The following is a 17,074-nucleotide window of genomic DNA, read 5'->3' as shown; positions in this document are numbered from 1 at the left end:
GGCCACTTGATTAGCCCCGCAAGAGCCAAATCCACGGCTCGTCCAACACCACATATCAAACAAGAAACAAGGATATTGTGGTGCAGATCACATCCCTACCAGTCACCCTCATGTCCTTCCTCAAACACAGCTCTGATTCTGGAATCAACAGCACCTGACCGGTGCCCCGGAAGCCCTCAAATCCCCGCTTCCTGGAACGTGGGGACGTCACATGCATCACTTACCCAGCGCTTCATGGGAATCGTGGTCCCTCCTCCTACGCTTGGCAGAGGCGATGCTAGTTTGACACTACAGTGTTCTCCGGAGGCCACCACGATGCGCCACAACAGTACTTGGCAGTGCTAATGCTCTGGTGGTGGCCATACCTTCATCTGCTAACTTTGATGGTCTATCACCTGACAGGTTTTCGCTACATCAGAGCAGAAAAGCCTAGCAGGTCTTATTGACCACAAGTGACATCTGCCTCCTGGGTGGTTAGATTCACCTTTTCCCAGCTGTGCATGCCTTGGGTAGATCTTTTCACTCCTGCTGCGAACATTCAGTTTCATGCCTTTTGTACTATAGAGTTTCCTGCTTTCAGTTGGACTCTGACCTTCTTTATGTGCTTCCACCTCTCCCAATCCTTCCTCGAGTCCCGAAGATGATCTAGAGGGACCGGGCTCAGCTTATCCTTATAGCTCCATATTGAGTTTGGAAGGTTTGATACTCTAAACTGCTAAATCTGTGCATCTGTTCTCCGACCTGACTACTTCTTTGGCATGAGATGATGTCCCAGCAAGGTGGCAGGGTTCTACATCCAAACATTAATCTCCATGCCTCGGGGCATGGAGATTGAGCAGAAATGTATGACTTTCAATTGCTATATTTGACCTGGTATCAGAAGTGGTAGATGTGATCCTGGTGCCTCACCTCCCTTCCACCAGGTCCATCTAATCTGTTTTTTTGGGCTTAGTTTGTAGTCTGGTTTGGGTACCATGACATTAAGAGTCTTCCGGCTAAGTTATCTCATATGTTTCTATTTGTTTTGCTAATGGGGATTTTTATGTGGGCACTGTTAAAGGTTACTTGTCAGCCCATTCATCCTTTCTGATCCGCCTGCTGTATTCAAGTCTCCTGTTGTGATGAGTTACTTGAAAGTTTTCACACATGTTTCTGCTAAGCTTTTTAATATGCCACAGTGAGACTTTAATTTGATTCTTATCTTTTTCATGTGAACACCCTTTGAGCCCATTCACAGTTGTACCTTGAGATTGTTGATCCTGAAAACTGTCTACCTTGTTGCAATCAATTTGGCATGTCTTTTTTATCCACCTAAACTAATTTATTTGGTACAAATTGATGCTTAGTGTCGGGGATCCTATCTCCCTAAGGTGGTGTCATCCTTCCATGTGTTTTAACCAGTACTTTAAATGGGCCAGTTCTCACCGGTACTGAGTACCGGCACTTCCAAATTTTCCAGCTGTCAGTACAGGCACTTTTCTTCACGGACAGTACTGGTACCCTGATTGATGGCATGACAGGCTAAGGTTTGCTATCGCCTCGAATGCAGGACAAATGCCACTCTGCATCTCCCAGCCACACTGAGCCTCTGAAGTGCAGGGACTCTGCCAACGTCCAGTAGTGCATATTAGAATTTCCCCACACTGCAGGGGTTGGGAAGGGCTTGCATCACGCTGTGATTAACAGGACTAGGGGTCTAGGCAGACCCTGCACTGTTGAATAGGCGATAAACAACCATTCTGCTACAAGCCCCCACCTCGTCCCCCCTTTCAGTCAGGTGCGTGAAATAGCCAGGCCTTGGGCTGTAATCCAGTCAATTTAAGGTATTGCACTGGACATAGAATGCAAGTGGCAGCCGATTTTCTTATGTCTGCGTTTTTTCAGCACAGGAGCTGCTTTCCTTTATGTGCCCCATCAACACTAATCGCTGCATTTACATAACAGCGATGGATCCATGAGTGTGAAGGTAGCCCTGCCCAAAGAGCAATTAATAGCAGGGAATGCTGCAGCACCCCAGGAACTGGATCTGGTTGAGGGAAAACGACATTAGCATAGAAGGAAGGCGAGGGAGTGATGTAAAAAAAAGTGAGGTGACAGCCGAAGTTAGAATAGAAAATACCAGATGTTTGTTCAGTTTTGAAATGGGTCCTTAGAAATTGTATTTTAACACAAATCTGTGTACAGTGAAAAATATGCTGTATTTCAAGAGGTAATGGGTTTAGCTATTGATGAACCACATGCAATTACAATCGAATCCCTCTTTTAATGCCGGGAAGCAGTCTGATAAAGAGAGATGAACTAACTATTAGCCTGAAATTTAGTTTAAAAAGCTGCCTTACAGAATTTACAGGGCGCGAAGGAGCATGCGCGCACACACTCACACACACACGTCACGTGCACAGTCACACACACATGCCCACAGTCACACATACGCACACACACTTCCAAAGCTTGGAAATAGTTTAGTACTTTTGAAGTGAAAAAATGATGTATGCTTTTTTTTTTACTGCAAAAAATATCAATCCTGATTTACCAGTTTTTTTTTTTTTTGCAGGTCTTTATTAAAAACTACAGGCCCCAACAGTTAGTGTGCTCTATCAACACAAATAATTAAATATAGGGCAACAAATGACTGGCCAGGTGACAAATGTTCGGTATGGGTACATCATGGAGGAGAGGGAAGATGAGGCAAGTGGAGGAAAAAACAGTGACAAGATGTAAGAGACTTTTGGAGAAAGTAAGCTAGAGGTGGTAGTAAGAGGGGCAGAACCAGGGAGAGAAGGTTGGAGGCTGGGTAGAAATGAGAGGTGAATCGAGGACAGAGAGGTGTAGAAATAAAGATACTGAACCAACAAGAGACAGAAAGAGCCTGGCCATAGGGAAAAGGGCAGAGGCAGTTCTTTAAATTGGCCGGTACTCACAGGTACTGAGTACTGGCACTTCTTATTTTTATCACTGTTAATACCTGCACTTCGCTACTGCCTAGCAGAGTACCAGTACTCATGAAAAGTAAGCTAATTGGCTGCTGGTGCTGGTGAGCACTTGGCTGTTCCGAGAAGAAACTGCCTCTTGACAGCCAAGGCGCTTCTGTAGTCCTTAGCTCAGAAGCTTTTGTGTACATGTCTGCTTGTTTCTTTGTGTGTGCACGCTTGAGGATATACAGCATTGTGCCAAACAACAAAAAATAATCGTATGACATTAAGAAGTTGCAAATATTACAAAAATAGGTTATTTATAACATGTTATGCTGTTCGGCTTTCATTTTGTGTAATGATGTAACCTGTTTTGTTAACATAAATGCATTTCCGTTGTATTTTGATATGTGCTGCAACTGGTATAGAAGTTATTATGTATCATTGTATCTTGGCGTTAGCCCCACCCACTTGCCACACCTCTAGTTCACTTTAATGAGTACCTGCACTTATTTTTTCCTATTTAAAGCACTGGTTTTAACGGAACAAAGGTTCCTATAAACAAAAATCATTCTTAAAATAATTTAATAAGTTTAAACATGTACATTATCTTCACACACACATAAAATCACATTTATTAACATTTGACTAGGATAGTGGGTAGTGTCAAGAGAGATCAAAAACACAATATAATCAGCCAGTTATAAGTAACGTAAATAGAAAATAAACACACTATGTCACAATACACAGATAGCAGCAGGTCAGCCCTTTTCAAAATTATATATAATGCAGGGTCAGTACGCACAAGTGGACATTTCAATCCTATTTTGATATAAGGCTCATCATCATGAAATTACACTTTAATGTGTGAGATTAGGCTAAATAAATTAATCACAATTGGAAAAGTAGAAAAAAAGAAAAAGAGATTAGTTGCCCAAAATCAAAATATTAGAGTCACAATGAATTAATAAAAATTAAGTGAAAAGATCATAACTAAATTAGTAAGGCCGCACATGTGGATTTAAAGTACAAGCATCAGTACAAAGGTAAAGATCAACCAGGTATTCTGAAACATTGTGTTGCCTGGTAATGAATAATCAGGTGGCCCTAGAGGGAACATATTGTAAGGGAGAATATGCATAGGAGTATTAATGTAAAGGGGGGGCCTCTGAGTAGTAGTTCGAGCTAGAAATAAAAAACAAGTGCAACCCATAAGTGTAGTAGAGGTATCGGCAAGAATATGATGCATGGCTACTGACTGCCCAGTAGAATAACCCGTTATGAAAAGTTTTACTGAGTAAAAAATTCTTACATCGCTCCCACCTAGAGTCAAAAATCAAAGCAAGTAGAGTGAAATTACCAAAATAAGTATACGGAATAACCAAGGGAGAGTGTACACCAAATATTTGCCTACTAACTCACAGGAGAGGTAAATGTGCAGGAGACCCGTGCGAGTGCGTGGAGGTCACGTTGTCTATATTGCGATAAATATACAGCCTAATAGAACGCGTATAACCAGATCTCATCTAAGGCCACGGTCACTGATCGCGGTAAATTTCAGTGCGCAAAAAAAATGTCTAAGCAGATAGATCGCGTCTAAAGCCGTAGTGGCAACATTTATTTATTTAATTTATTTAAAACACTTGTAGAGCGCGGCTGTCACCTGGCAGGTATCCTGGCGCTGGAAAAGCTTACTCCTGGGTTAGAAGCGATGGGAATTGATTAGGGGGGGGTGGAAGTGAAGGGCTAGGGGAAGAGCCATGTTTTTATTTGTTTCCTGAAAGGTAGGAGCTGTGGAATTTGGCGAATGTCGGCAGGCAGACTGTTCCAAAGCTTAGCAGCAGCTACTCAGAAAGATCTTCCCCCGATCCTGGCCTTCTTAAATCTGGGTACTGTCACAACGTAGGCGGTCGCGGATCGTAGAGTTCTGGTAGGGATGTACCAAGAGAACATATGTTGAAGAGGTCTTGGTCCTGATCCGTGTAATGCCTTGAAGACCAAGCAGAGGGCCTTGAAGGCTATTCGTTGCTTCAAGGGAAGCCAATGTAGCTCGGCTAAGGCAGCGGTGGCCGAGGATCTCCTGGTCCATCCAAGGGCCAATTTGGCTGCTGCCGACTGGACTCGTTGGAGTCTGTCCAACAGTACCGGAGGAGATTCGAGCAGGAGGGCATTGCAATAGTCAAGGCGACTAAGAATAGTGCACCTGACTATCAATGCTCGGGCTGGAGGTGGTAGTAATGGCAGGATTTTACGTAATGAGCGCATAAGGGCTGAGCAGGTGGCGGCTGTTCTTGTTACCTGCGTTTCCATGCTAAGTTTGTTATTTAGCATGACGCCCAGATTGCGAACACTGGCGACAGGTAGCGGATTGTTTGGGTTTTCCGGGGGCCAAAACTCCACAGGCAGAAGGCGAGGGATACGGCTCGCAGGACAGAACAGAACCTCGGTTTTCGAGGAGTTGAATTGGAGGGAGTTCCGGTGTAACCAGCCTGCAGTGTCTCTTAGGTAGTCGTGGAAGGCTTCCAAGGGGATGGAATCTTCCCCCTCCCAAGAGAAAAGGAGCTGGGTGTCGTCCACATAGTTTACTGTAGTCATATTATGGGATTTGATTAAAGTGACCAGTGGCTTTAAGTAAACATTGAAAAGGACCGGACTGATAGAAGAACCCTGGGGTACACCGTGAGGGACTGGGGAGAAGGCAGATTGGAAAGAGGGGAGGGATACAGCCTGTTTCCTATCTCTGAGATAAGAGTGGAACCAGATAAGAGTGGAACCAGAGCAGGGCCGTGCCGTCAACCCCAGCCTCTCTCAACCTCTCTAGCAGGATCACGTGGTTGACAGTATCGAATGAGGCAGACAGGTCCAATAGGATCAAGGCCACAGCTTGGCCCCTGTCTGCCCGCACTCGAAGTTCTTCCATGGCAGTAAGCACTGCTGTTTCGGTGCCATGGGCTGGACGAAATCCGAATTGGAAGTCGTCCAGAACGTGATACTGTTCAAGGTGTGTTGACAGGCAGGTGCTGACCCATCGTTCCACCACTTTCGCCGGAAAGGGCAGAAGTGATATGGGTCGAAAGTTGGAAAGGCATTCTGGATTCAGAGATGGTTTCTTCAGTAGCTTGATTGATTGCAAATCCTCCGGAGGGTGTGGAATAGCTCGTTCCCGCATGCTTTCCAGGTTTTCGGGGGCAGTGGGTCAAGGGGGGACCCGGAGGTGATGCCCAGTGCCAGTCTCTCAAATTCTGCTTCGGGGATCTGGGGAAAGGCCAGGAGACTTTCCCTAGGAGGGCATACTAAACTTGGAGGATCAAGGTTGGCGGAAACAGCTCCGGGGGAGGTTAGAGTGTTTTGCGATGGGGGGGTTGCCAGGTTGTTAATGATGGTCTCGATTTTGTCCGTGAAAAACTGTGCGAGATTGTCACAGAGGGTCTGAGATGGGGGGATAGATTCCTTGGCGCAGTCAGGGTGTATGAGGTTATCCAGGATCTGGAATATGCTTTTTGAACTGTTAGCTGCGTTAACTATAGTGGAGCAGTAGTAGGCCGATTTGCTCTCTGCAATAGCAGATTTGTATTCACGGAGCTTATTTTTCCAGAGGGTTTTATTGTTGTCACAGTATCCGTGTCTCCACTTCCTCTCGGCCTGTTTGCAAGCTGATTTGAGAGTTTTCAGGGAGTCATTGTACCAAGGAGCAGGTGCTCTACCTTTAGGTTTACAATGTTTTAATGGGGCAACAGAGTCCGTGATGGATGTTATTCTCGTGCTGAAAGCTCTGTAGTTGTTTTCAACCGAGCTGGTAGGAGAGAAACTATCCTCCACATCGAAGACTTTGGTGGTGGAGCTGAGTTTTTCTAGGGCTTTCCAGTTTCGGTACGTAAATTCTGGTAGAAAGCTTTTGTTGGGCTTTCTTGTTGTGGTGCTGGTAATGTAGAGTTTGATGAGTGAGTGGTCCGTCCAGCTCATAGGCAAAATGTCGCCTACTTGTGTTAGATCAGGGCTCGAAAAAATAAGGTCGAGTCGATTGCCTGCAGAGTGGGTGGGATCCTTAACAAATTGGTGAAGCCCCACGCTGTCACAGGACAGCAAGAGGTTGTCTAGACCTGTATCTAGGCTGCCGTTTGGCCAGAGATTAAAGTCTCCTAAAATAACTAGTTTGTTGTGGGAGGTTGCCATGTTTGTAAAAATAGTGAGAAGAGCTTGCTGTTGCGGGATGGAAAATGCCCCTGGAGGTTGGTAGCAAATGATCACCGTGAAGGTGACTCCTGGGTGGCAGTTTATGGCCAGACCAAAGAGCTCAATCCCGGGCACTGGGTCTATCTATGGTGTTTATTTGCCAGGAGGCTCGGAAGATAATGCCAACTCCGCCACCGCGGCCTTTGGGTCTGGGGAGATGCAGGATATTGAAGTTTAGAGGGCAGGCAGATGCTAAATCAATATCACATTCGGCATGTGTCCAAGTCTCAGTTAGGAAAAGGACATCTAGATGGTGGGATTCTATAAGGAGATTGATTTCAGTAGCATGCTTAGGTAGGGATCTGACGTTCAGCAGGCCTCCTAAGATTAAGCCCTTGTGGGTGAAGTCAGGTAGGGGAAACGCTGTGTCTTCAAAGGTGAGCTTACCTTCGTGTGCAGACCCTCGTAGATTAAGCAATGCATCCCGGGTGTATCGTGAGGACTGCGGGCAGATTTGGGCATAGTTGGTGGCACTGGTCGCGTCCTCGTCGCGGACGAGCGCAGACGAGCTTGCCTTAAGCGCGACTTCGGCGCGCAATCGGCGTGCCCGCTGCGCTCGTCCGCTGCGCTTCCGGTGTTGACACATGATTTATAGTGGCAGCTGATGACGTGCCCTGCATGTCAAAGATGCCAATTGGGTGATATGGGCGGGTTGGTCGAGCAAGGTCATGGAAAGTGGACTTTAGGAGAAACGCTCGGCCAGCCATGGTTCAGCAAACCCAGCAGCCATATTGGAATTAATTTTATTGATGGCTCTTGAAGGTGAACACAAGTGCTGGTCTATCAAACCAAGGGGGAAAAACAATTAAAAAATAAGAAATAATATTAATAGTAAGTGGCACCCCATAAGAAAAAGCTAATGCCAGTGAGAACTTATAACTACAACGTATGTGTAGACTATAGGCAACCAAGAGGGAGGAAAATAGAAAACCATTAGTAGCTTACATACTAGTATAAAAAATACAATTTTATATGTACACTTTAAGAAAGATGCATAAGTATCATGCAGAAGTAGGACAAACTGGTTGTTGATCAAGATAAGTTAAGTGATATTACCTTTATAGTCCTGTATGGTAGATAAGTCCTTTGTCCTGATTTATGAACAGTTCACTGAGATAATTGGCCATGTTGTATTTACAGAAAGGATGTCCAATCCTCCCAATTTGTTTAATCCTGTATGTAATCGGTCTGTGCTTAAAATCCAGTTCAGTTCCTCTTTGTTCAGTATGAAGGAGATACTTCCGGCTTTTTTTGGTTGATTCACCACAGTAAATATTTGCCAGCGTAGGTCGTTCTCATTATGATTTAACTGCACAAAATGTTCCTCCATTGGGGCAGTCATAACCTTACACTTAAGATGACTTCTATGTTGGCATATTCTGACACAAATTGTTTGCATTGTCTGCCCAATGTATAGCAGGTTACAGGGGCAGGGGATGGCGTAGATCACATTAACAGTGTTGCAGTTCGAAATTTGCTTCACGGTAATCCTACCATTTTTGTAAGTGAATAATTTAGTTTCCACTGTAAATTCACAGAGAGTGCAGTTGCCTCATTTAAAAAGGCCCTCCACTGGGGGTAATCCCCATAGATCATTGAGCGTGCAGTCACTCTTAGATGGAGGAAGACTGGCTCTGACTTAATGATCCTTAATGCTCTTATTCTTACGAAATCCAAAAATAAGTCAAGTGTAAGGTCACCTGCATTTAATACATTGGAATGTTTCAAAATAGATTTTTTAAATTGGTTTGATACAGGGGGAAATGTAGTTCCATAAATTAGTCTCTTTGTGTCCTTTTTCTCTTTTGGAATAAGTAATGCTTCTCCGGGATAGTGCCAGGCCCTCTCCATAGATCTTTTTACTAGTTTCTTTGGGTATCCTCTGACCAGGAGCTTTTGTGATAGTGTCCCAGTTTCATTAAAGAATTCTTGTTTGTGCATACAATTTCTTCTAACACGCTAAAATAGTGTAACAGTGTTTCTCTCTCTGTGGGTTTACAATAAGGGACAGGTACAGTTCCCTATTCCATGTTTTAATCAACAAATCAAGAAAGGATATCTTGAATTTACTGTATTGAAGAGTACATTTATGGCTTTTGCAATTAATATTGTGCCAATGAAGAAATTCGGTAAGTGTGCTTTCCTCACCATGCCACATTAAGAAAATATTGTCACTATAGAGCTTCCACAGAACAATCTGGCTGCGAAAAGGGTTGGGGCTCCATAAAATTTGGGGGTGAAGACTGCACCCATGGAAGTTCCTTTAATTTAATTTTGTTGATAAAAGTCATTATCAAAATAGAAAAAATTCCTTGTCGGAATCAATTTGAGTAATTCAATAATATAGGACGTGGGGGCTTGGTGTGGTTATGTTCTTTTATCAAGAGTTTTTCTATTGACCTCAATGCCTTCTTATTGCGGAACATTAGTATTTAAAGGTTCAATATCCATCGTCCCCAGGAAACTATCTGTCTGGTCAAAAGAAAAGTTTTTAATCTAGTTTATAATAGATCCCTTACATAGCAAATGGTATTGGGAATAATGTCTTTGATAAGCAAAATCAATGTACCTACCAATTGCTTCAAAAATAGAACCACAGCCAGAGATTATCAGCATACCTGGAGGTGACTCGAAGTTCTTGTGTACGTTCGGTAAGCTGTTGATTACGTGGTTCTTAGTATTTAGGAATAGAAACTCATTCTGGCTCAAACATCCCTCTGGTTTTCCTCTATTGGCGATATCTGTAATCATCCCCTGAAGCTCTTTACTGGGGTCTGTATAAAGTTTCAAATAATAGTCATTGTTGGCAAGTTGTCTTATGATTTCTGTTTTATATTGGTCAACATTTTGCAGAACTATCCCACCTCCTAGAGAAGAGTATTTTTCAAGATTTCCTGGTCTGAAGTCCGTTCCCCAGGCTTGGCTTCTTGTTGTGGTTACTGCTTTGGTATTGATTTAAAAGGTGCGGACTCAGCGGTTAGAAGTATCCATCAGAAGAACAAGTTGCTTATCTTTGGTAACATCTTTGGTAACGCTCTTTTTGTTGGATATTCGTCTAACAGCAAACTTCTTACCAACTGCCCTCTAGAGTTGACTTCTGTTAGGGTATAAGGTTCAAATTTAGGTTGAGCACACTGTCTGCTACTCAATTTTTCAGTCGCTCTGTGTCTGGAATCATGGAAGTTGTTTGTGAAACAGATAGCAGCCTCGGGGGATTGAGGGGGTAGGATTAGAGGAGGGTGGTCCAGCCTATATGTGGCTTTTCATAATACTTTCCGGAGGCAGGACAGAACTGCTGCAGCACCCCCTATGTGATCACCTGCAAGCGCATTGGGGCTGATGCATGAAAACTTTCTGAATCCAGTCTGATGCACGGAAGATTCAAAAGTCATGAATCTGTGATTAGATGAAGTGTCCACCAGAACAGGCAATACCAAAGGTAAGTAACTTGTTAATTCTTCTCACTTAGTTATAAGTCCTGTTGAGTAGTGCTGTAAGAATTATTGGAGCCAGTACTGTATAAATCTTCCTTGATGTGTTCTTTATTAATGTTTACCCAAAATGTAGGTGAAAGTACATTAATTTGGCCAGAAAACATAGCGTGCTTTTTGCACAATATTTATTTTGTATGCGCCATGATATTTCCATGCATTATCCTTGGCTTTTGTATCAAAGGGTAATTCTTGATCCCTATTTTCATTTTACAAATTGATTATTCTAATTATGCACACTTTTCTTTGACTTCTTACAGGAGAGAAGCCATTTAAATGTGAAGAGTGCAACTTTGCCTCCACTACGCAGTCACACCTGACACGACACAAGCGTGTCCATACTGGAGAGAAGCCCTACAGGTGTCCCTGGTGTGACTACAGGTAATGGCTCGTTAGCGAAGAGGTGAACAGAGAAAGCTTAGCTGGTTCATTTTAAAAAACTTGAAATGTATGCTATCATTAAAATACCATTACAGTGCCAGTAATTACACAGCAAATTAGGAGTGAAATTTAAAACTTGCCTCAATTTAAAAAACATAGGTTTCATCTAGGGAAATTTTGTACGTGCTGGCTGAGAGGTTTGATGTTGGGGAGAGTTTTTAAATGCTCATTACTACAGCAAGATCAATATAATGAAAATAATTCAAAAACCTTTCCAAGATATCGCTAACATAAGAGAAGCTGAAAACTCAGTGGCGTTACATTTGACCCTCACAATGTGGTTTTCGATAAAACTGTGATATACATTTTCCTTTTTTATATGGACTGTGAAAACCTTTCGGCGTAGGTGACATTGCTTTAATAATGTTTGCTGATGTTGGGTTATTAAAATATTAACCTTATTTGTCTGCTTTGGGAGGAAATATAATTCCCTTCTTTAATGTTGCTTAACTTAAGCGTTTAGGTCTACGGTTTTCATAACTGTTTGATCTGAAGTGGAAATACAGAGGATGTTTGGTCAGATGTTTCTAAAATTGTTAGTGTTTTCATTTTGGTAGGGACCAAATTATTCACTTTATGTACATGTTCACCTATTGGTCCTTAAAACGGCTAAACTTCACTCTCCACCCGTTGCTGTAGTGATGAAGAAGTATAATACATGAATTATTTAATGTCAGTCAGAGTAGCACTTATTATACTTATAGTTGGAAGAAAAGACAAAATAAATGTTTGCTTTGTCCTTTTCTTCATAGACCGAATGCTTTAATTCATTGCTAACATAGAGTAATAATGACATCTTCTCATGCTCCATCACCATTCAGTACTGTGATATAAATGTACATGTGTGTCAGTTGATTCTGTTTGTCAGCCATAGTTCTTGTACGTTTTTGTTAAAGTATTCCCAGCAATACGGTCCAAAAACAGTATAGGCAGTTGCTTTGTTCATGAGAAGACACCAAGGCATCTGTCTGCACTTATTAGCAGATTTAAAGTTTTGTAGTAAATAATGAATCTTTCAAGATTACGCCCCCTCCTTGGGGTATCCCCAGACATCAAATTACCTATTTCTCTTCTAGATATGTGTTTTTAGTTGCAGTATACTCACTTCTCATGACGCAGTCCTAATTTCTTGCCTTGCGCATCACATATATTTGTGCAGTTGTACTTCTGCATGGTTTGTTTGAAATATACATCAGATTTCCTTGATGCTTTTGTTTACATGATCGATTTCTCCAAAGTCTCTTCTGCATCAGTGTATTTTGCCCTTTGTCAGTCTAAAGAGATGCTATGGGTTTTTTCTTCTTGTAGAATAGACTTAATATATATCCAGCTATACCTTCCTCTTCCATAACATTCAGCTTGGTCCTCAAAATTCGTATTCTCTCTATTCCACCACATCTTTTGATTTACAGTATTTTCAGCTCAAGATTACTGAATTATACCTAGAAGTTAATTTCCTTTGCCCAGGAATTAAGAGGTCTCATTTTTATAACAAAGTATTCAGGTATTTATCATTAAGTTTTGTGTTTGTCCTGATTATTTGGTGTGTGGTCAAATGAATGTTTTGAGCAGAAATGTGTACCTGAGCTATAACTTCAACAATTCCCTGAAATAACATAGATCTGCTCTTTCACAGGATTATGTATTAATCATTTGTAAAGGCTCAGGGAGATATTCATTGTTTTTGCATGTGGGTAATGTACACCGACCTTCCTCAAATCTTCATAAATCATCATTTACAGTGTACTGTAGGGCTTCAGTGTGCAACTCATCCGCTCTAATCTCTGGAAACGCTGTTCTTTCCTTTTGTCCCCTTGGAACCCTGAATTATATTTGACATATTTCGCTAAACACTCACTTTATCTGCTTTGGTGCAGCGGAAGACACCTTGACATTCGTCCACCAGAATACCTTCACAGTGCGGATGACGTCAGTGGGTTGTCCACCGTAATGGAAAAGAAAATGCTTCTGGTTCAAACGCCAGAAGTATTTTCTTTTCTGAAATCTAAGCCAGGATGCGAAGGCAGAGCTCCCCAGAAGTTCCAGAGTTTGATTTTGTTTTATTGCTGCGACTAGCAGCCGACTGACTTCACAGCAAAACGAATGTGAAAGCTTACTGCACTAGTGGTACATCTGCTTTCATTTTTAATTGCTGCCGGGGGGAAAGGGGTGTACCTCTGCCCCCAAACATCAGCTAACACGGTAGAGGCAGTCCCCTTTCCAGTGCTGTCTTTCCTTATTGGATCCCTCATTGTGCATTGCACTGGGCAGGTGATCTTCAATCAGTCGTCCACTCCACTAGGACCAGGGATGTTTTCTTTTGTGGGAGCAGCCCCCCTGGGCATTGTCCTCTGCTTCCCATGAGCAAAACACTCTTTCTGCTTCCCATGGGGTGGATAGGGGTGCTTAACCCCAGTCCAACGTCTGTGGGCACTAGGTACCAGAAAGTTGTTCAGTGTACTGTTTTGGAGGAGAGTGGCACCCCTCAGGCATGAACCTGTGCAACCCACTCCCCTGGACACAACCGTCTGTCTGTCTCCTCCCCCACCCCAACAATGTCACTAATTACTATTTGATTCTACTTATATTCATTACTTTTATATTTTAATGATTAGTTTATTTTGGAAAACCGTGTGTAATCAACACAAATTACCCGTCATTGAATTTAGATCTTTGTGAAGTTATTAGAAATATATAGCTTTCCAGGTTCACCTTTGGATTTTACACCTTGCTTCCACTACAAAAAAATGCAGAAAAGGTGGATAAACAATGTTTCTCTTTTAAAAGTCTGCTTGTTCCTGAAAGCTGGGAAGATGATTATCTTAGTACATCAAACCTTTTGTTCATCAAAAACATACACTTTCTTAAACTGCACTTTTTAGTCCCTTTCTTTCAATAAAAAACAAAATGTTATTTTATTGCTATTTTCTCAGTTCTTTTTTAGAGAATCCACAAAACCTGGGTATCTTTAGAATTTCCAAAATGCTGGAAACAAATGACCCACAATTAGCCTGGATAATCTTGATGGAAAAGAAAGTTATTAAAGTCTAAGTGTGACATGCCTCACACATCAAAAAGGGCTCAGCACTGGGCATGGAAAAGCTCCATCAGCTATGAAAGTTATTTTTTTAGTTAAAACAAATGTATGAATTGTATTTTAATATTTCCTACTAACTGCCAGTTCATAAATTAAACCTATTCTATTCGAGACTTTACTTCCATCTTTCCTTGTGAGGTTTGGGTACTAGTTCTAAAATGAGACTTTTCAACATATCAGAAATATTCAAATTTGTTTGACTGCTTTTATCGGGTCTTATCCCTTACTTTCCGCTTCTTCTCCCATTTACATGTTGTACTGATGAATTCATAGGAATTGCCAGAGCTTCTTTTAAAAACATGCTATATGCAATAGTTGTGTAAATTTTTTTTTGGTACCCTGCCTATATCACAATTTAGAATGATTAGAATTCTTTATGCTAACGTGATTTTCAAAAGCCTTTTTGAAATCAAAGGTAAAATTGATAAGCTTCACAGAGATAATGATTTGTCAGTTATTACATGCATCTTTTTGTATTCTGGATCATAATATTTAGTTCAAATGGAAAATGAATTTCAAGTTTGCTTTTCCAGAGTGCGTGGTTGTCCTGTTTGGTAGTGCCCTTTAAAGAACATAACTTATAGCTGATTTATACTTACTGCAGTGTGTTGTGTGTGTGTTTTGGAACCAAGCAGGCAAGCATATCTACATTTCTGTTCTTAAATGTCTAGCTTTATATCTTCCAATAAAATACAATTCACCTTTTGCAATGATACTTCAAATGTGAACAACATTTTCTACATAAAAGTAATCAGTACCTAGTCATAATTCCAACCCTGTAAAATTGGTTGCATCCACGCTTAGTCCATTAAATGAAACTAAAGTACATTAAAAAAGTATTTGGATGAAATGTCTTGGAGGATTTTTTTTTTAAGTTCATGTGAATTTTTTAACAGAAATTCAGGTAGAAATATTTGAAGGTAAAGATCTTCAGGCATAACTATGCAGTGCATGTCCAACATATACCCAGGCCACTGCAAACCTTTCAGGAAATTCATATAAGATTAAGTTAGTTGCATTGTTTCTAAGTGGATCTAATTGCATAGTCAGTGGCGACCCTTGAAAATCTTGCTTAGGTCTAGCGCTCCTTGCCGTATATTGAACACCCCTAATTTGAAGCTTGTAAAAGGTTTTTAGCAGGATAAGAGTCAAGTTATAGATCTTATCTCACTATATTTTCTTGTCAAATATTTATTAGATTTACTTTAAAATGGCCTACTTCCACCTCAGAGGTGGCACAGAATCATCTGCGAGTTGGTTGAGCGCATGGGTCTGTGTAAATCTGACAGTTAAAATGGCCCTTTCTTTGAATTCAACATGCAGTTAACACAGAGGGCAACCTGAACACATACAGGACAGTCACAGTTCCCTCTAGCTATGTGCACCGCAATCAGATATGTAGAGAAGACGGTCTCTTAACCATTCTTATAGTCATGTGCTCTGATTGTGATATCATTATAGTATACCATCATTTGTAAGATATTAGTGTGGCTTTTAAAGTGCTTGAAATGTGCTTTTGTTTTGCTTGCTTAAATTTCCAGAATGTATAAGTCAGTATATCTATATGACAGTTATAGCTACAGTTGTGTCATTTCACCAGACTCCAAATACTGATGGAAGTGACTTCATACACCCAATAGAATAATCGGAAGTGACATCAAATAGCCTTTGTCCCTGATGTTGAACCATTGTAATTGTGTTAACCAGTTATTGAAACTTGGGGCTGAAGTATGGTAATAGTGACTGATAACCGACACTATTAAACAGAACTAAAACCAGAAAATGTTAAAGCTATGCTTATTTTTACAAGGCCATGTGTCTGACTGGTTGAATCACACAGAATTTGCAAGGTATTCAAAAATCCCTGCATCAGTTATGGGTTTCTCCTCCATGTCCATACTTTATTCACACACCTTAATTCAACATGAACTTATGTATTGAAATGTTTTCAAAGTAATATCAATTTACACCACAAAAAGAATGTAATAATATGCTGTCATGGCGATTAAAAAAAACACCAGAAAACTTGGGGTTTGCGGGATGGCCCTTAAGGGCCAAACAGTAATTTGGTTCCCAATTGGATTTGGGCATGGAGAAGGCATTCCACCAAAGTCATCTGGTCACCAGCATGCCCACACACACAAGGCCCTAGTAAAACCCATTTTATCTGAAAGAAACACGTTAGTGTTAGATTCCTTACCTTAGAATATCCCCAGGCGTCAGTCTGGATCCGGAAACTTTTGCGTAGCAGTACCCTTGCGCGTCGGTAGGCGTCGTCTGCAGGCGTCCCCTGCGGCTCCGCGTCCGTCGTCGGCGTCGTGCGCCGTGATGACGTCGCTGGAGTACATAGACGCCGCCTCCGCGCGCTGACGTCAGTTCTTCTTTTTTCCGCGCCAGTGGACGCAGATCTGAAGAGCGGTACCCGGTCTTTTGACCAAGTTTATTACAACTTATATCTATCTTTTGTGCCTGGTAGGATGCCCGGTTTCAAAAACTGTGACGGTTGTGACCGCACGATGTCGGTCACGGACCATCACCGACTCTGTCTCCGGTGCCTGGGCCCCGACCACGACGTCGACTCCTGTGTCGATTGCCGGGCTCTGACTAACAAAGCTAGGCGGGAGCGGTCCCGCAAGCTACTCGAGCTCCGGGTGTCGGCCCCACGTCGAGAACGGTCTCGGTCCGGCCGGAGGTCCAGGGAGCGTTCGAGGGAGCGGTTGCGGAGCCGCGCCGAGCGCTCCGGAAGTCGGCGTCACTCGTCGAGTTCATCAGGTAAGAAACACAAGAAGTCGGGGCGTCGTCATCGTACCCCCGACTCCCCCCGACGCTCGCGCGATGCGGCCGGGGGTTCGGGTGACCCCACCCCTGCGACTCCGCGGGAGTTGCCGGCGCGGCCTGCC

General features: G+C 42.3%; 1 protein-coding gene across 2 annotated transcripts in view; it reads left to right on the top strand.

Moving 5' to 3' along the window:
- ZNF407 (zinc finger protein 407) overlaps nucleotides 1-17,074 on the top strand; it is a 1,778,346-nt gene that overhangs the window by 1,141,587 nt on the left and 619,685 nt on the right. For both annotated transcript variants that reach the window (XM_086965237.1, XM_086965238.1), the window contains exon 8: nucleotides 10,897-11,017. In XM_086965237.1, coding sequence (XP_086821363.1) covers nucleotides 10,897-11,017 — 121 coding nt within the window. The remainder of the gene's footprint in view (nucleotides 1-10,896; nucleotides 11,018-17,074) is intronic.

Source organism: Lissotriton vulgaris, chromosome 4_1 (assembly GCF_964263255.1).
Source record: "Lissotriton vulgaris chromosome 4_1, aLisVul1.2, whole genome shotgun sequence".
Classification (NCBI taxonomy): Eukaryota; Metazoa; Chordata; class Amphibia; order Caudata; family Salamandridae; genus Lissotriton; species Lissotriton vulgaris.
This window is presented reverse-complemented; position numbering and strand designations above follow the sequence as displayed.